This window comes from Nomascus leucogenys, chromosome 2 (assembly GCF_006542625.1).
Source record: "Nomascus leucogenys isolate Asia chromosome 2, Asia_NLE_v1, whole genome shotgun sequence".
Lineage (NCBI taxonomy): Eukaryota > Metazoa > Chordata > Mammalia > Primates > Hylobatidae > Nomascus > Nomascus leucogenys.
In genome coordinates, this window is record NC_044382.1 from 147607480 (window position 1) to 147626968 (window position 19489).

At 54.3% G+C, this 19489-nt stretch overlaps 1 protein-coding gene across 1 annotated transcript in view; it reads left to right on the forward strand.

The window, feature by feature from the left end:
* The first annotated feature begins 2418 nt into the window (after positions 1–2418).
* Positions 2419–19489, forward strand: part of CMIP (c-Maf inducing protein) — a 267353-nt gene continuing 250282 nt past the window's right edge. Inside the window, exon 1 of the mRNA XM_030822208.1 lies at positions 2419–3152. Coding sequence (XP_030678068.1) covers positions 2853–3152 — 300 coding nt within the window. The 5' untranslated portion in view covers positions 2419–2852. The remainder of the gene's footprint in view (positions 3153–19489) is intronic.

Below are 19489 nucleotides of genomic sequence, written 5' to 3' on the forward strand. Positions count from 1 at the left end.
TTTACAAATCAACCACTGTACTGCGCTGCATTGAGGATGTCTGGAATGGTCTTGGAATATATCAGGGATTTGCATCCTGCTAAATCTGCTCCTTCTACTGGAGTTTTGTGCCCTGTATGGGTAGAGGCGTGTCCATGGATGTCCCCGAAGTGGACAGTGGCTGCTTTGCTTGCCACTGGGCCACTCCACCCAGTGACTTTGTGCTAGCCCTTGTTGCTTCCTTCTGTGGGGGGAGGTGGGCATGACAGTTTCCTCACCGGCCGCCTTGCCTCTAGGTTTCTCCGCTGCAATGCTCATCCGTACCACACTGCAGACTTTTGAAGAAGCCATGTACAAGTCACTCCTTTGCATGGCCCCTGTGGTGTCTCCCCACTGCTCTAGTTCCTGGGCTTGCATTTCAGGGCCCTGCTTGCTCACTGCCTACGTCTCTGCTCCACCTCCTCCAGGGACCTTGCACTCCATGGCAAGTGATTTCAGTTTCCTGAATAACTGAGCATCCTCCCATCTCTTTGCCCCGGTAGGAGCCATTTCCTCTTCCTGGAGCACCTATCCCCTTCTTTAGTTGATTCCTAAAGAACTCTTAGAGTACCCTGGTCCCCCACACTGCGTTAGACATCCCCCTTTCTGTTCCTGGAGCACCAGGCACAATGTCTGTTATTGTTCTGGACTCTGACCTCCATGTTTTGTGGCTGAGGATGAGGACAGCACCTATGTCATAGGGTGTGAGAAGAAAATGATGTGTGCGTACAAAATTCTTAGCACATAGGAAGTCTCTGGCCACTGTGGTTATTATAGTCATTACTATTAATACCCTAGTGCCTGGCCTGTGACCAGCATACAGCAGGAGCTCAATGAACAAATTTGAACAAAGGATCTAATCCCACCCCCTTAATGGACTGGGGGGTTTCTTGGCCGCAACCACCCCCCAACACCCACATATCTAGGGCTTGCCCCTTCATGCTTGGTGGTTTTCTCAAGGCTGTTCAAGCTCAAAACTTGAAGGAAATGGCAGCAAATTGTGGGGAGCTAATGAATTTCTAAATTTCTAATCTAATTGTGCCTTCCCCAGGAGGCATCTCCTGGGCAGGCTGGATGTGAGTCTTCTTTGGTGAGGGATGCAGCCTGGGACCTGCCTTTCACCCCCTGCCTGAAACCCTGGCCAGGCTCAGCGAGAGGGTCCTCTGGGGAGCACCTTCATGCTGCCTGTTTTTGGGAGAGGGGGTGTGAATAATTTCCACCAACGGCACAGATGCTGTGGATATTCCTCAGTGTTCACGACACAGTTCAACACACGCTGCACACATTCATGTGTTCAGTACAGAGGCACCTTCACTTAAAAAGGCAAAAATCTAGGGTTTTAACGTTATTAGCTGCAGGAGCACGTGGAGGTAAGAATACCTGGCTGAGGAGCTGAGCATTTGCTAGGTGGCCTTAGGTGCCGGCTGCCTGTGATGGCAGAAGGGGAGTTTTTTGCATCCAGGCTGCAGTTCCTGATGCCCCGGGTCACAAGAGAATTGAGTATGGTTCTCTCGTGGGCTGGTGCTGGGCCTGTGAACTCAGATAAAACGGCCAGGTGGGGTCCCAGGGAAGGTAAAGCAGGGGGAGCTACTGGGGTGCGCACAAGAGGGGTGGCTGTGTAGGTTGAGGTGGCTTTAATTGGGTTCCTAGAAGAGGCTCTGTCTCCAGGAGCAGAAGAAAGAAGGGGGATGGGGGGACCGTCCCTCTCCCCAGAAGGTTTGAGGACCCCCAAGGCCAAAGCCAGCAGACACCAAAGGCCAGGGTTCGAGGCCGGCCGGGTCCCGCAGTGAGAGACAGGGCAGGGTGGGCTCATCCTCCGGATCACCGCGGGGACACTTTCAGTCGGGGAGGCGTCCCCGTCCCACGGCCCCATCTGGCCAGCCCGCTGGGCAGCCTGGAGCGCGGAGGGGGCGTCAGGGGTCGAGGGATCCAGTCCCCGTCCTTCTACCCAGCCCCCGGCCCTCGGGTACCCTTCTTTACCCGTCCGAGTCCGGCCCGGGGGCGGCCGGGGTGGGCGAGGCGCGGGCCCACTCGCTCGAGCAGCCGGGCTGGGCTCCAGCCCGGGCACCCGCGGGGGCGCGGCTGGTGTGACGTCACGCGCCCCGCCCCCGCGCCCCGCCCCCTCCCCACATTCCGGGCGGGGCGGGCCGGGGCCCTGCGGGGCTCGCCCGCCTCAGCCCCCTCCCCAGGGGCTGCCCCTCCCGTCGGGCCGCGCCTCCCCGCCGTGGGCTGCGACCCCGCCCGGACCGCGGACTCCGCCCGCGAGAGGCCAAAGCCGCCGCGGCCGCCGCCGTTGCCGCCATTGACGTCAGAGGGGCGGGCACATGACCCTGCGGGGACCAATCGCGCGGGCGCCCCGGGCTCCGCGAGCCCAGCGCGCGGCCCGCCCCGCCCGCGGCCACTCTCGCCCGGACGGCCGCGCGGACACACGCTCCGTACACACGAGCGCGGCGGCGCGGGGCCCCGAGACACGCCCGCCCCCACCCCGCCGCCCCCACCCCGGCGCCCGCCCTCCGCGCCTGGCCCCGGCCCGCCTTCGGCCTGCCCAGCCCCTCCCCGCCGCCCGCCGAGCCCGGTCAGCCGCCGCGAGCATGCACCCGACGAGCTAGGAGGAAGCCCGGAGCCCCGCAGGAAGCGCCGAGGCCGGCCCAGCTCGCCGCACGCGCCGCCCCCCGCGGGCAGCGCCCCCTCCCCTGCGGGCGCCCCCAGCCCCACACCCCCCCACCTTCCCGGGGGGTGGGGGGGTGCGGGCCGCCGTATCCGGGGGCCCCGCCGCCCCAGCAGCCCAGGACAGCCCCCTCTCCCCGCCCCCAGCCCCGTCCCCCGGCGCGGCCATGGATGTGACCAGCAGCTCGGGCGGCGGCGGCGACCCCCGGCAGATCGAGGAGACCAAGCCGCTGCTGGGGGGCGACGTGTCGGCCCCCGAGGGCACGAAGATGGGCGCCGTGCCCTGCCGCCGGGCTCTTCTGCTTTGCAACGGGATGAGGTACAAACTGCTGCAGGAGGGCGACATTCAGGTCTGTGTCATCCGGCACCCGCGGACCTTTCTCAGCAAGATCCTCACCTCGAAATTCCTGAGGCGCTGGGAGCCGCACCACCTAACGCTGGCCGACAACAGCCTGGCGTCCGCCACGGTGAGTGGCTCTGCGCGGCTGCACCCCCGCCTCCCCTCGGGGCCCGAGATGCGCCCTCCCTGGCTGCCCCCTGGTGCTGCACCTGGAGCCCAAGGGCCTGGGGGGCGGTGGGGGGTGCCGGGGGAACGGGGAGAACCAGGGCGCCTCGCTCCTGGCCTGCTCGCGGGGCTCGATTTTGGAGTCTGAAGCCCAAACCAGCCGACCGGGCTCGGGAGAGACCCTTAAAATGCTGGAGACTCGGCCCACCGCCAGGCTGGGTGTCTGGGGACCTTCTGTCCCCAGCTCTTGTGTTTCTGGTGGCTGGGACTCGAAGATGGACCCGACACTGGGCCCTGATGGTGGTGGGGGTTGTCTCTGGAAGCCCCTGGCCCATCTGGATCTGGGGGGTGGGGGAGGGGAAAACAAAATACCACCCCTCAAATTAAAAAAAAAAAAAACAACACAACAAAACCTCCAAACCCCCAAACCCAAAGAATTTCCAGAAGCCAGTTCCTCTGTTTGGTTTAGCCGTCCTTTATTCTCTTTCCTGCCAGAGCTGGCAGGCAGAACGGGGTGCTTCCCTTTCTGAAAATCTCATTCGCACATTGAGAGGTTGGAAGTGGAGGGGGAGGGGGCAGTGGTCCTGGAATATCTCAGGACCCAGCGGTGGTCGAGTTATAGCCTAGAAGCTGCTTGGTGGAGCCCTGGTCCGGCATTGTCTGTAGAGTGTGTGTATACGTGTGTGTTTTGTTGCTGGAGGTTTAATTTTGTTATTGTTTTTTAATACATGGGTAGGACTGGGTCAGCTGGATGAGTCGGAGAGGAAAAACCATTGATCTGTTTCTGAAATCAGATCTGCAAATGGTGGCCTTCTTCGTACGTGGAGAAAGACAGCTGTGGTGGGGTCGAGGGGAGAGTAGGGGTGGCGGGTAGGAGCCTGAACGGGATGCTTTGTGTTTTGAAACAAGGACAGTTTCAAATACCGGCTGTGGCTTGGGCCTGAGCCTTGCCGTGGGGGTCCCATCCTCATTGGAGGGGTAGCTTGTCTTCCCCAGAATGCACACTCCTCCCTGGGGCCACCGTGATCCTGTTTACTAAGCGCGGTGGGAGGGGGCCGAATCCACTGCCTGCCCACACCTGTGCCAAGAAAACCCAGCCAGGAAATAGGGTGTCGCTTACATGGCATGTCACAAACGTGTAGCGTGTGTAGACATTTCCCTGGCATCCATGTTCACTTGGCGGTGTGTCACAGGCCATGACACATGCCCCAAGGAATGGGGAAGGGGGAAAAGTTAGCTGAAGAATCCTACTCCTTGAACCAGTCCCCCACCCCCCACCCCAGAGCATTGCAGCCCTCGAGGACTTTTATTCTGAATTTGGGGTCCGACATGCTTAGAGCACCTATTTTCTCTTTCCTGTGGGCACGTTGGTGCAATATCTGCAAAGACTCCTTTCTCAGGGAGGATTGCTGGTCGCGGGGAGGCGGCCCAGTCCCCCGTCAGGCTGGTGCATGTTCCCAAACCCGTCCCGCGCCACAGGCCGCAGCATTTGGCTTTCCAATGGATGGAGGGGGAGAGAGCCTCCGAAAATTTGCCAGTACAGAGTGTTTGTGATGTGGGGAGGAACTGGTGACCGCGGTGCCCCCTGCCTGGATTCTGGAGACCCCAGATCTGGCTTCAGAATTTTCACCTGGCTCAGGGGGAATTTATCGGGCTTTTTTTTTTTTTTTTTTTTTTTTCTCTTACACTCCACAAAATGAAGGGTTGTTGGTGGTGGGGTAGGAAAATGGTTAGAAGGAACAGTGACCTGCCATGGAAAGGCCAGGAGGAGCCCCTTTTCCTCCTGGGAGAAGCCAGGAGTGAGTGTCCCGCTGCTACCGTCCTCAGTTTACGGAAAGCCAGCTCTCGAGGCTAATGGCTCCCCACTTACCTCCGATTGCTCAGGAGGTATATCTGAGAGAAAGAGGGAAGGAAGAAAGACATGAATAGCCAGAGGCCCGTTGCTCACCTTGGCCAGCCCAGGTGGGTGTCACCATCGGTAGCGTGGGCCTTTCCGGAAAGCACCTGTCTAGTACTGGGGACTGAGGCTTATCCCTGGAGCAAGATTCCTCTTGGCAGAGCCATGCTCTGGTGTTAGGAAATGTGGCAAGAGGAACTATAAGGAAGTGTCCGATGGACTGGCATAATCCCCTTTCCGCTGCCTTTCGTCACCAAGCACTGCAGGCAGGGGGTGTCCTTAAGTCTTACCCTTGCCCTCTGGTGGGCTCCAGGGGGCCTTGCCTCAGGGCCTGTGAGCCTGGAGGTGGGGCTGTGAGGGCTGGCCTGGCTGGAGCGCTGGCCTCCAGGGGAGAGGTGAGGTTGGGACTGCCATCAGGGCTCTTGTTCCATCATGAGACACCTGGTTGGTGTCCAGGCTCTCGGGGAAGCAGCGGAGCCCCTGTGGGGTTTCCCTGAGGCCTGGACATTATGTAATCTGTCTGCGTTTTATAGTGCGGCCCAAGCACTCTATTGAGAAATATGAGCCCAAATGAAACAAAGGTGAATTTGAGTGCAGTTCCCTAGAACAAAAACCCTTTGCAGTCCTGCGGCTTCGCAGCAGCCCCTGGCCCAGCCCTGAGCTCCCGATATTCCAAGTATGTTTCCTGTAGAGTCATATCCTTACTTGAAATGTCAGTCATCCATATTTTAAGCCGTCTACACAGCCCAACGACTGGTAATTATCTGGTTAATTGTATGGGCTTCAGGAACAAGACCCAGAGTGACTGATAGGGATTCAAACCAATAAACAAACCAAATACTCTTTTTTGCCCAAACCTTCTGCAGTGTGTCTCCATTGATCCAATTAACTGAATCTGAGAGATTTAAGACCAGGCTTCCAGGAGCACATCTGCATCAGGCTGGGATGCAGGCATACTGGGGCTCCCAGTCCCACTTGCTGGGTGACACCAGCTAGGTACACCTTTTAGTCTGGGGTCCAAGGGACCTGATAGCCCTCCAGGTTGTCTTACCGGTGGAGCCAGCAGCCTCACCCACCCAGCCTGCCTGTAAACTTTGCCTCCTGTGGGATCAGGTCAGAGCTTGCCCTGCCCTGGTCTCCTGGGCCAGTTACTGATTAAATCCTTGCAGAGCCAACAGCGTGCCTAATGTGGCTTATGACGGCCGCCAGGTCTGATGCACCCTGTGCTTGGAGACTTTGGATCCGAAATGCTCGTAAACAAAGGAGGAAGCAGATAGGCGACAGCTGACTTGGGAGGGGAGATAGGGAGGCCAGGGCCCCCTCCCTGGGGGACCCAGAACTGCACCTTTGTGGGGAAGGGCCTGTCTGCCCAGGCTGTGGCCTGAATGTGGTGCCCTATTCCCTCTTTGTACCCAAACTTCCCAGTCCCTGGGCCTCACTGGCTCTTCATGGCTGGTGATGGTCGTGTTGGTTGTAAATGACAGCCAGGGCAGCCAGGGGTTCTGAATAAGCAGCCGGGTTCGGCAGGACCAGAATCCATTTTGCTGTTCTCGTCTGTGGGTTGAATTTGATCACCTGCTAGACATGTTTGTCTGTGGGCAGAGGGCTTTGTCTGTAGGCTTTGTTTCTTCTGCACCACAGAAGTACAAATAAGCTGCCTACCTTTTATTTCATCTTACTTTTAAGACAGTGTGGCACACGGTATTTCAGAATGGTGGATCCACTCAGAAAGTCCTTTATTCAGGGGTCGGGGCACAGGTGACAGTAGTGTTCTTTATTCTCAAGCCATAATTCATCAGTGGCTTGTTTTTAAGTTTTCACCACTCTGCTGTTTGATTGCAATGTTTCCGGACATCTTGTTATGGATGGGAAAGGAGAAGCCACCTTAATTCTCATCGGTTTCTTTAGTCTGGTGTTTTCTTGGTGGGGAGCAGCTGTTGTCTGAACTCGAACTTTGTTTAGCACAGGCTTACTGTACGCCTACTGTGTGTCACTTGCTGAGCTAAGAGTTACACATCCACATGGCTTGGTTTCTACTTAAGAATTGAAATCTGTGTCCTCCAGGGTAGTCACATATCCCACCAGAACTCATCTGTGTTCACATGCACGCATGTTAATTGTTAATTGGTTTTTCACTTTTGTCACATACCCCCCCTTCCCCCCATGTGCCTAGCCTGTCTTTAATTTATTTGATGTTTTTCGTGGCAGTAAACACAGAGATTTTTTCCCCCCTTTCCATGCCATTTGTCATAGGAGGATTTTGGAGTGTATCAAAATTGTTTCCCAGACAACTTGTCTGATTGGAGGTGGTGGAGGGGAGGGGCTGAGACAGAGAAGAGAAAAAGTCAAAATTGTCTGTAAATTGCAAACGTGGTCTTGCCTTTCCCAGGCTGTAATAAGTAAGTGCATTTTAAGGAAGGAGTAAATTTTGATGCTCCCATTTGCCTGGTGCAATCTGAGATGCCTGTTCCGGCCATGGCAACATCATGCCAGTCCAGGTAGAAGGAATTTCACTGCATGTGGCTGAGCTTTCCTGCAAGTGGGTGACAGAGGTGGCAGTTGCTGCTGGCTTGGGCTGCTTGGCCCACAGATTGACTTGTGTTGCGGCCCTGCCTCCTCCTTAGTGTCTCATTGGGCAGTGAGAGAGGGCGTTTCTGGGGCACTGTCCTGGGCAGGGCTCAGGGGGACCTGGTAGAAGGCAAAGCTGTCCCAGGGCACCTCAACTACTGCCAGCCAGGACTGACTCGTCTTGAGGGTACCCGATTGGTGTTTTGTTGGCATGGACATTGCAGGGGGTCAGCTTACACTTTTGATTAAAGGAATACATGAGATTAAGTGAGGCAGCCTGATATGGGGCATCTCCGCTGTGGGGCAGAATAGATTTGGGTTTTGCGTTCTCATGGTGCTGGATCTGGATTTGGAGGGTGCAGTTTCCTGGCTGTGTGACTTTTGGTGCTTTGTTTTCCCTCGCTGGGCCTGTTTTTCCTCCATCCTTAGGGAGAGCAGCTCATGTCTAGGGTTGCTGTAAGGATTGGAGAGGATAGATAAGCACCTACTAGTATAGTCAGTATACAGTGACCAGGATTCCAATTCCTGTTTTGCTAATTGCCCTGAAAAAGCTTCATGACTTTCTGCACAAATGGAAGGGATTATTGTTACGTAAAAATGGATGGCCTCCAGAGAGTTCCCTGAGATGAGTAGTGCGTGGGGGAAAGTTAGGGGTATTTAGCAGGTCTCATAGGTAGGAAGGCAATGAAATTCTTGCCAGCAGTTTAAGAAAAATTCCTTAGGGGGCATAGTCTAGTTCCTTAAAATAAATTACAAAAATTGAAATACTCATGTATGCATCAGGTAGATTTGATTAGTGTAACAAGGTATGTAATGCAAAATGAAGCTTCCCTTACTCGGCGCCCACACAGCCCCTAGTGGCCCTCCTTGGAGGCAAACACTGCTGCTCATTTCTTGTGTATCTGGACATGCATGCACACAGCTGTCTACCATGATTCTTCACTGGACAGAATATTTTGGAGACCCTCCATGCGTGTGCAGCTGCCTTATTCTTTTTCATTGCTGCATAGTGTTCTGTCACAGAAGTGTATCACAGTAATGTAGGTAGATCCTCCCCTGTTGATGGGCATTGAGGTTAGTCCCAGCCTGTTTGATATGGTTTGGATGTGTTCCCACTTAAATCTCATCTTGAGTTGTAGCTCCCATAATTCACTTCTATTGTGGGAGGGCCCCGGTGGGAGATAATTGACTCATGGGGGCGCTTTCCCCCATACTGTTCTCTTGGTAGTGAATAAGTCTCACGAGATCTGATGGTTTTATAAGGGGAAACCCCTTTCGCCTAGCTCTCTCATTCTCCTCTTGTCTGCCACCATGTAAGACGTGCCTTTCGCCTTCCACCGTGGTTGTAAGGTCTCCCCAGCCACGTGGAACTGTGAGTCCATTAAACCTCTTTCTTTTGTAAATTGCCCAGTCTCAGGTATGTCTTTATCAGCAGCATGGAAACAGACGAATACACTCTTGTTCCTTGGAAGAAAACATTTTCTATTTTTACTAAATGGAGTTGTCTCTATTTTGATGTTCTTTTGCTTAATTCTTTGGGATGGGGGAGCTGAGCCTCCTTTTGAAGAGGGAAGGGCAGTGTTTCCTGGAGTTATTGCTACCTGGAGTCATGCTTTGTTCTGGCGAAGGGTCACCAACCAGGGATCCCCCTCAGAGGGTCTGGCCACTTGATCTTCCCTGTAGCTGAAGGAACGCAGGTGACCAGGGGGCTCTGACAAAGACACGCTGACTTCCACCCACAGGACAAGGGTCTGTGCAGCTCCACCTGAGGGCATTGCTTTTTGTTCCCGACTTCCTGCTTTCCCCAGGATGGAAGCCAGGCCACCCAGCCCCATGGTGGAGAAAGAGAGGAAGTGAGAATTTCTCTTCCTTGCTCCTGGCTCTGGTGATGAACCACCCAGTGTATTCAACAGGCACCGAGGGAGACTGTGCGCATTTTGAAAGGAAGCTTCGCTTACATCAGCAGAGCCCTAACCGAAGGGTGATGAGACGTGCGTGTGGGGGAGGTGTTTGCTGTGTGTATTGAGGCAAAGGAGATGGCAGAGAAAATATTTCTGGTGCTGAAATTGGTTCCTGACTTCAGTAGCCATTTCGTTACCCCTTCCATGTTAACAGGACTCGTCCTGGCATTTGGGGTGTGCAGTGAGGCCACAGGGAGAACACGGCAGACCCAGTGGAGTAGGGGAGTGAGGACCTGGACTTTGAAATCAGACAGGGGAGCTTGAATCCTGCCTCTGCAATGTCCCAGGTGGTGACCTTGGGCAGGCCCCCTAGCCTGTGTCCTTATCTGTAAAGCGAGGATCAGAGAGACTTCCTCTTAGCATTGATGTCAGGGTAAGTGAGGTGAGGTCTGGCGGTGCTTTCATGCCTCCATTCAGCAGATAAGTGTCACCTTTCTAGGCCCTCGGAAGAAAACAAGAGCCTGCCCTCGTGGAGCCTGTGTTGGTGGGAGTGGACAAACAACTAAGTTAAGAGCAAGTAATTATAAAATCCGATGACAGGGATTGTGGAGAAAAGCAAGCAGGGTGGGGCGAGTGGTGGGCTGCTTTGTACATAGTGGTCAGGAAAGGGGGTGATAGGACTTCCGGGGGAAGAGCGTTCCAGGTAGAGGGAACAGCAATTGCAAAGGCCCTGAGGCAGGAGATCATCTGTAGAAATCACCCAGTAAAGTGGCTTGCACCTGGTACATGCTCTATGATTGTCAATTTCCTTCCCCCCTGCTCTGTGGAGCTGTTATAATCTGTTTAAAAAATTAATGAGTATGTAGAATGTGTGAGGTGCGGGATACACAGGCAGCTCCTTGCCCCATAAAGCTTCCGTTCTGTTGCTTCTGTTGTGTGTTTTTTCTTTTTTTGTTTTTTGTTTGTTTTTTGCAAACCTGGCTGCCTCCCAATAAATAGTGCAGAATAGCCCTGTAGCAGTGCATTAAGAGATTCTTAAATGACAAAGCCCAACAGAACTTTGAAAACGCAGCTCCCTTTGTCCATAACTACAGCCTAAGGATCCTAGGATCTAGAACACACTAGTGCTCTGATTCACCTCTGGTTTTGCCAGCCAGGAAGGAGTGAGGGGAAGTGTGTGGCCCAAAGACCCTTGCAGCTGGCTCAGCAGCCCGCCTGCGATTCAAACCCAGACTCCTGCCTTCCCATGGCATCCTTTGTTCGTGGCTCTACTGCTTTCAAGCTACTGTCAGAAATGGTAGGGTGGACAGAGCGACTAAACTGATTGTGCTGGGTGAACTCTCTTTGGAGGGAAGCACATGGTCTGGATCGCCTGGTCCCTGGTGGATATAGGAGTTGAGTGTGTGGAATCAGACAGGCATCAGGGTGCTTCCCTTGGGCTGGGCTGGCTGCATCCAGCTCAGGTGGGGTCATTTGGAGAGGGAAGACCACACCGGGACTTCTGCTAGCTTCTCTGGGTGTCCTGGGCCAGTGCCAGTTTCCTTAGAGGTCCAGAATATCTGAAAATTGGAGCATACAGTCTGAGCAGACCCAGGCCTGGCTCTCCTCCCTCGCATGTTGGCTCCCTGTGTGGACTAGGTGACCCTGTTTACCACCACACACACCGGTGCGAGGCTCCACAGGGAAGGGGAGCCATGGGTATGGAAGGGGCTGTGTGTTCGCCAGGCAGGCTAGCTGCCGTAACGTGCAGCCCTGGCATCTGGGTGGCTTTGTGCAGCCCAGTTCTTGCAGTCCTGCAGGGGTCTCCCGAGGGTTCTGTCCCCTCTTTTTCTTGTGAAATGGTTCTGCTCTTCCCTAGGTCCTTCATTGTTGGGGGAATGGGGAAAGAATGACCACCACAGCCAAGTCGTTTGTAGGTCTGGCCGCTTGGTTGGCCAGAACTCAGACACTCGGCCACACCGAGTGCAGGGGAAGATTGGGGAACATGGGTTACACGTGCGTCCGAGAGGAAGAGGAGAGCATGGAAACGAAGACTACTCCCACCCCAGCATCCTTGGGATGCAGCAGCAGACCTTGAGGTCTCCAGGGTGCCAAGAGCAGAGCTGCTTCCCTAGAAAGGAAATTCACGTGACCGTGGTCTCATCTGGTTCCTGGGTTTGAGATTGGTGGCAGGTCGGCCAAGCTTGCAGTCTTCTTTGGTGGGGAATAAAGTAGGGTAAGCCAATCTGTTGTAAGAGATGGACCCATATGTTCCTGGTTGCAGCGATATTTATTGTATCCCTACTGTGTGCCGGGCACAGTGCTCATGTAATTTTCACAACAATCCTGTGGCGTAGGTGTTTATTCTCATTTTACAGATGCTCTAATGGAGTCTCAGATAAAGAGAGCTGGGAGGAAGTAGAGTTTAGTGTCAAAGCCAGGTCTGACCCCGGGTCTGTGTGGGTCCGTCAATGTATATGCACCTGTTAGATGCACATGAAACTATTTCAGCCTCCTGCAGAAACATCTTAGGTAGAAATAAGTGAGCTCAGTTTAGTGTTTGCCAAGGTTGGCGGACATTCGTTTGTGATTTTGTCAAAAAAGTTAAGGGAACCGATGTGGGAAATTGAATGCCAAGTATTCGTAAAGGGTAAGCATTAGGTGTATAAGTTGAACACCAGATATTATTTGTGCAAGTTGAGTGTTCTGGGGCACTGTGCTTGCACAGTGAATGCTCTCAGGCCTGGCACTTGAAAAGTCAGACATACGCTTCCCTCCCAAGGGACTCATAGTTAAATGGGGGTATTACAATTATGATACACCATAGAACAAAGCACATTGCTTAGAGAGGTTTATGTCTTGTGCTGTGTTTGGACGGAGGAAGGGATGCCATCATGGGGGTGGGGACTTTCAGGAAGGACTTCTTTGTAGGCGACAGGCATCTGGATGGAGACTGATGGAGATGAGGGTGGCAGGTCGGAGGTGGGAATGAGCAGAGGGAACAGTGAGTAAAGGGACAGGCCAGAGCGGCTGGGCACATTCCGGGGGTCTGTGCAGTTTTTATGGGGTGGTTGCTGTAAGACAGCGTAGGAATTAAAGATAGAGGTGGGTTCACCTGGTAGAGCACAGTCTACCAGTGTGGGGTGATTAATGCTGGATGAACCCATGCACCCTGGTGCGGGTGGTGCATTACGATGCAGAGAGACTGAGGACTGGCCGGCCAGCCGGGAGCCGGGGATGTCACAGATTGGAAGGCTTAGGAGTGCAGGGATCTCCGAGTCGCCAGGACCAGGCAGTTAGTCATAGTAGTGACCGTGCAGCGGCCACTCATGTGTGATTACTGTGTTTCCTCTTGCCAGGGGCTATGCTATGCAGGTTTTATCAGTGATCCCTACAACCCAGTAAGATACTGTTACTCTCTCCATTTTACTGATGGGGACGCTGAGGCCCTGCCCCTCAGCGGACATCATTTGGATGAATGAATGAACAGCTTGCCTAGTTGGGAGGTGCGTCCTGTTGGAAGGGGAGAGGGACCCACGGAGAGGGAGGCGCAAGCTCAGATCTCTACCCCTCTGCTTCCTTGTAACCCCACGGGCCTCTGGCCTTCTGCATAAGAACGAGTTGTACCACCCCCTTGCTGCAGGGCTCTGTCCGTACTGAAGGGAGGTGTGCAGGGGATTGCACGCATGGTTTCTCCAACACATGGCCCAGCCATGGTGCACACAGCCTTTCTCGGTATGGACACATGCCCTAGGATTCCGAGCCCACCCCCGTGGCCTGTGAAGGGTGATGGTAATGGCGTCAGGCTGCTGGGCTCAGCCCGGCGAGCTCCTGGTGGGGTTTCCACCAGAGACCCCTGCTACTCCAAATCCCAGGCCTGAGCTGTGGCTCACAGGGCCCCTTTCTTGAATCCTCCCCTTCAGGGAGGCCTGGTGGGAAGGCCCAGCCTAGGCCTGTGCTGTCTCAAAGGTGATCCCATCAGGCTGGAGCTCAGGGCCAGGGACACAGTTGGGCACCTTGTAGGCGACGCAGGAGTGGCGCTGTGCCTCTTGTCTGCAGTGGGGGAAGTGCAGTGGGGTCTCAGCTGGTGGGTTACGGGGGCAGGGCTGCCCGTTGGAAAGGGGAATGATGACTTGTTGACATCTCTTTGTGGCTCTGGTTGGTTCATGTTTCACGACCCTGTGACTGAGGCTTGCTTCAGGGTGGGAAAATGGAAGAGCTCGAACCGTCCCAGCAGGCTGGTGGTGACTGAGCTCGGGGAGTCCCAGCATGGCCAGACAGAGCCCAGAGCCAGATTATAGTCATGTCCAAGGTGAGTGGAGGGGACTGCGGGATAATCATGATCATTTCCTCCAGTCTTTCTCAGACCTTTAGGCATGTGTGCATTTCGTCCTCTCATCAGCCCCATGAGACTTTAGCAGGGGAAATGGAGACCTCAAGAGTTTAAGGTTACACAGCTGGAACCCAGGCAGCCTAACTCCAGAGCCAGTGGCCTCCAGATGTCACCACAAGTCCTTGGTGGGGTGTGAGCACAGGAACCCTGGCAGCAAGGGCCGAATCGCCAGCAAGGCAACAATAAGGATAGCGAACACTTACCCGGCACCTACTGTATGCCAGACACTACTCGAGCCCTTTGTGCAGATGAACACTCATCTAATCCTCACGATTCCCCTTCGAGGTGGTGCTGTCATTGTCCCCCTTATACAGATGAGCAAACTGAGGCCCAGAGAGGAGAGGTCCCTACTTACCCAGCTTGTAATTATGGAGCCAGGATTTGACCGCAGACTGTCTGGCTCCAGAGTATCACTGCATGTGGCTGGCGAGCAGAGTTTTGGGGCTGCAAAGCAGAATGTCAGAAAGGCCCAAAGTGGCCAGGCTGGCTGTGAGCTGAGAGGAGGGCCTTGTAGAAGAGGGAGCGTGTGCACAGAGCAGAAGGGTCTACCCTGACTGGACTGGGGCCCCTTCCGGGAGCTTCCTGGGCCAGCTTCCTGCAGACCCATCTCCAGAGGAGCCATGGCAGAGGATCGCCTCTCATCTGCCCTCGTTGAACCTGGGGTAGTCACTTCAGCCTCCTCACCTGAGACCACCTGACCCTGCAGAGCCCTCTGTCACAGCCGGTGGTGAGGACTTGACCACAGTGAGCACGAAGTTCAGTCTACTGTGGAGCGAGCCTCCCGCCCTGTCTGGCTTCTGGCCTCAGCTTCCCCATGCCTCTGACCTTTGGCACACGCTGCTTCTTTCTGCTTGGAACCCCTCCAACCCCCGCTCCAGTCAGTGGTTTTCCAGGGCTACCTTCCCCAGTGGGAACCAGGGCTTGCTCCCCTGTGGCGCAGCACCACCCCAGCTGGGCAGCCAGGGCGCCTTTGCCTCTTGCCTTCTCCACTCCACATTTACCTCCCCTCTCTTGTAAAAGCAAAACTGAAGCCATCATCCAGGGACGATGACAATCTTATAAAATCAAGAAGAAAAATAATCCTCCTAGAATCCCACCATATTAACCATGTGGGGTGGAGCCATCTACCCTTTCTCCTAAATGAGTGCGTGTGACATAGGTACACAGGGAGCAGGAGGAGCCTTTATTCTAGGTTGGCCTCCACCTACCAGATGCTCGCCCACTGCTCCCCACAGTTGTAACAACCCGTGACATGTAACAAGCAGGCTCTGCCATATGTCCCCGGGGGGCCACGTTGCCCCTGGCTGAGAACTGCTATGTTCATTCATTTAATCATCACACGCACCTTGTGAGGTCCCATTTTTGGAGCAGGCAGGGGCTGCCCGGGCTGGCATGTGACAGAGCTGGGAACTCCTGCACCGTCCCATAGCCACCTCGTCTCTTCAGAACTGGCCCAGAGGAGGTCTGAAAAACAATGTGGGGGCCTTAGGAGCCCTGTCCCCGTGTCTGGCATGGTGTGGGGCCAAGAGCCGGTGGGCCACGGCACCCCAGGCCCCCAGAAGGAAATCCCGGCTGGCCTGGGCGTTGGCAAGCTCCCCCCTACCTTTGATCCCTCCTCACTGACCTCCCCCTCGCTGTCCCTGCCTTCGCCCTGATGACTCAGGACTTCAGAGATCTGGGTTGTTGAAAAGGGGAATTACATCATGCCAATAAGAGAGAGAGAGAGGGAGAAATTAGCGTTAGAAAGTTTTGGTGTAAGGAGAAATGAATTCAAAACCTGCTTCTTGTGACCTGTCTGAATTGAAGCAGGTTTCTGGGGGAGATTAGGGAGTGGGGAGTAGAGGGGATAGGGACCCTGGCTTCTCACCTCTTCTAAAAAGGCCTTCATCTGTTTGACCCCAGACCCATCCACAGCTGGGCAGTGGGTCCCTCTCCTTTTTGTAGCTGAACCCCATCACCTGGAAAGCTATTAAAAAGCAAGGTTCTGGAGTTGGCATGCAGGTTCTACCCGCAGGCTTGGTGAAGGGGTAGGGGTCAGGGAGCATTGCAAAGACGAGCAGTCTGGGCTTCTTCTGATGCCCCCAGTGGTAAGCAGGGCACCCTCTCTGGGCCAGCACAGCCCTGGCTGGGGGCATGACTAGGCGAGGGGATCCCAGCTGATCTCAGTCCCGCCGGCCTCCACTGGGTGCTCCTGCGTAGGGCCCTCCCTGCTCAGCCATTCTGGGAAGCTTCGCTTGAAGGGGATCAGGGAGAAGGAAACTCCCTGCCTCCACTTTGAAACCTGCACACTGTTTCCCCATTACGTCTTGCAGGGAGGTGGAGGCGTTAAAGCCGCTGCCTGCCCAGGTCACTCCTTCCCTAAAACAGGACACTGATCGGGCAGGGTGACTAGGAGGGCTGCCAGGCTTTTTGATCGACACATTTCATATGAGGCCATTTAACCAGTGGTGTGATCCAGCTCTCAGTTTCCTCATCTGAAAGCTGGGGATATAAGAGTAGCCGCTGTCCAGGATAAAGGGGAGAATACATGGAATTCTGAGAATAAAGGAGAGAATACATGGGAAGTACTTAGTAGAGGCATATGCTCAACAGGTGTTTACTACCATCATCATCATGACCGCTACCATCACTGTCATCTCCACTGTCACCGTCACCATCACTGTCACCATCACCGTCACCATCACTATCACCATCACTGTCACCATCACCGTCACCATCACTATCACCATCACTGTCACCATCACCGTCACCATCACTGTCACCGTCACCGTTACCATCACCATCACCATCACTGTCATTACTGTGGCTACCGCTTCTCTTGTGTTGGGTTTGCCACCTGTATACCTTCCTGCGTCCTGCAGGACTGTGAGCTTGATGGCAGGGTTTGGGTCCGTTTCTCCGGGAATACCCGATGTCAGTAAAGGCCTTTGTGTGTCTTTTGTTGCATGGTGGGGGACCTTGGCACCCCAGGCTGTGAAGGGACAGGAAAGTCTCACAGTTTTCTTGGAAACCCTCTGGTGACCTTGGAGTCAAGGGAAGCTCCTCTCGGGTGCGTCCGTGGCCCTGTGCTGTGACCCCGCGCTGTGATTCTGCACCGTGTCCCTGCTCCGTGACCTCAGGCACCATTATTTGGAATGGGCTCTCAGCCCCTGTCCTAACCCCAGCCACCAAGCTCCCAACCCAAGCAAGACGGAAACCCGCCGTTGGGAGGATTAAGATATTATTGGTGGTTTTCACTTCAGCTTGCAGCAGCAGTGCTTGGGAAATAAGATTTTGATCTCGGAAAATATGATTTAAAAACAGAATTGAAAGTCGCTTTTATTTTCTAAACGATATTGCCCCTGACGCATGCACTGCCTCTGACTGGTGGCCTCCGGTCTGAGCACACCCGTGGGGGAAACTGCGTAGCAATTCCAGGGGTGTGCTCTCTGGATTTTATAGACCTCCACCCCGAGCAGGCCCTGCCTTTGATCCCCCACTCGGGTCTGCAGTGTCAGAGCACCTGCTTTAGACCAAGTCCAGGAGGCTGCTGCTTCTTTGGGGAATTGTCTCAGCCTTTCCCACTCTGAGGAGGTGGCCTTGCCAGCTGCCAGCTGAAGGGGTCTTCTTCCTCCAAGCCCTGCTGGGCTCACCTTTGAATGCCACAAAGCAAACCCATGGACCAAGGGGACTTTGGCCACATCCCAGTGTCCCCTCCAGTGGCGAAGGGAAGTTCCTTCCCTTCCTGTTGTGTGAGGGCTAGGGGCACTGAGTCCCCACAAGGCCTCACCATGGAGCCTCTGAGAGGTGAGGTCTGGCTCCCCTGACCACCCCAGAGTCAACACAGGGCCTGTGTGTCTTTCTTTGCCTCTGGGCCCATGTTCTATTCTTTCCAGCCTTTGCCTTGGAAACCCCACCCTCTATTCTTTTCTGTCTCCCCTGCCCTCTGGGTGGGTCTGGCCAGCGGAGAGCCTGGGGGAGATGGAGGATGGGAGGGGGGTGAGTGGGCTATTTATTTCCCGCCTCCCTTTTCCTTCGGGGTTGCCATGGGTGGGTGGCGTCCCTCAGCCACTCCTGCAGTCATGTCACTCCCTCTACCCAGGTTTTTCTGTAACTGCTCCTTCCCCTGCATGTCAGGCCCAGGGATAGAAATACATGGGGGAGAAATGAAGTGACTGCTGTCCTGATTTGCCCAGGACTGTCCCAGGTTTTTGCAGTGAAAGTCCTGTGGCCCAGGAAGCCCCTCAGTCCTGGGCACACTTGCACGGCTGGTCACCCTAGGTAGAAAAACCATCTTTTGTGCTTCCCCTGTATGCCGCCCACACCTTAATATATTGTCCTTTTGTGAAAATTTCCTCAAATTGCACCATTTTGCATCTGCCGTCTGTTTCCTCCCAGGACCCTGGCTGATGCACCAGGAGCTTGAGGAGATGGAGTGGTGTTCAGAGCCTCTTCCCTTTAGAGTTCAGAGCAACCAAATGGGCATCATGCTGAACGTGGGAGAAACAAAAGAATCTCTTGCACTTGGACTCTTTTCTGAAAATTTGCCCCCTGCAAAGAAAAATGGTGGTGGTGATGATGACGATGATGATGGTAGTGGCCATTTCTTTACCTACTCACTGTGGCCTTGTTGTGAAGAACTTTGATGCCCTATTGTATATGATCATTAGGACAATTCCGTGAAGTTTTTCAATGATGAAGGAAACTGAGGCTTAGAGAGTTGGAGTAGTCTGTGAAGGCTCAGGATGGGCAGGAGGTCCCACCCAGGTTTGAACCCAGATGCAAGGTTACCACACTTCCTGGTGAGGTGTTTTACAACTAAGGCCAAGCCAGGCAAAACCCATTGTTCTGCAACTTCTGGCTTGGATTGTGTGTCTTGTTGAGTATGTGGGCAGTGGATCTGATGTTTTCCACTTCCTCCCATGTGGCAGGGCTGTGTGCCTGGAGCATGAGGGGCTGGCTGGGCAGACTGTATTGACTTGACTGAATTCAGCCATGGCCCATGTTGGAAAATGTTAGCCTATTTTTCCTTCTCCATTTGCCCTTTCCCCCTTTTTTTGTTTTTATAATTAGAGTCAGAGCCAGCCATAGTTGGAAGAGAACTTGGAAGTTCATGTAGTTCTGGGATGGCAAATAAGTGACACATGTGCTGCCACTCCTCATTGCCTTGACCGTGGTAGACATTGCTAATCAACCCTAGCGTAATTAGTCTTCCCAGTGAGGTCAGAGACAGCCACTAATAATCAATTGTTGTTGGCATGCAACGGTGACCCCATTTGCCATTCTTGATGTAGCCCAGCTTCTTTCACTGCATAGATTATGAACTTAAGGCCCAGAGTCGTTAAATGACCCTCAAAGGAGCCAATGGGATTTTGAAGCCTTTTCCACACCAGAGTGTTGGTTCTTAAGAGATGAATTTGGGTTAAACAAAGTGTGGTATAGAGGAAAGCACCTGGGTTTGCAAAGCAGTGGCTGGATCTGGGTTCAGATCCCAGCAATGCTGCTTGTTGCTTGTAACTCTGGGTAGATCACATGACTTCTCTGACCCTCGTCTTGGAAACTGAAATTACGATCCCTACATC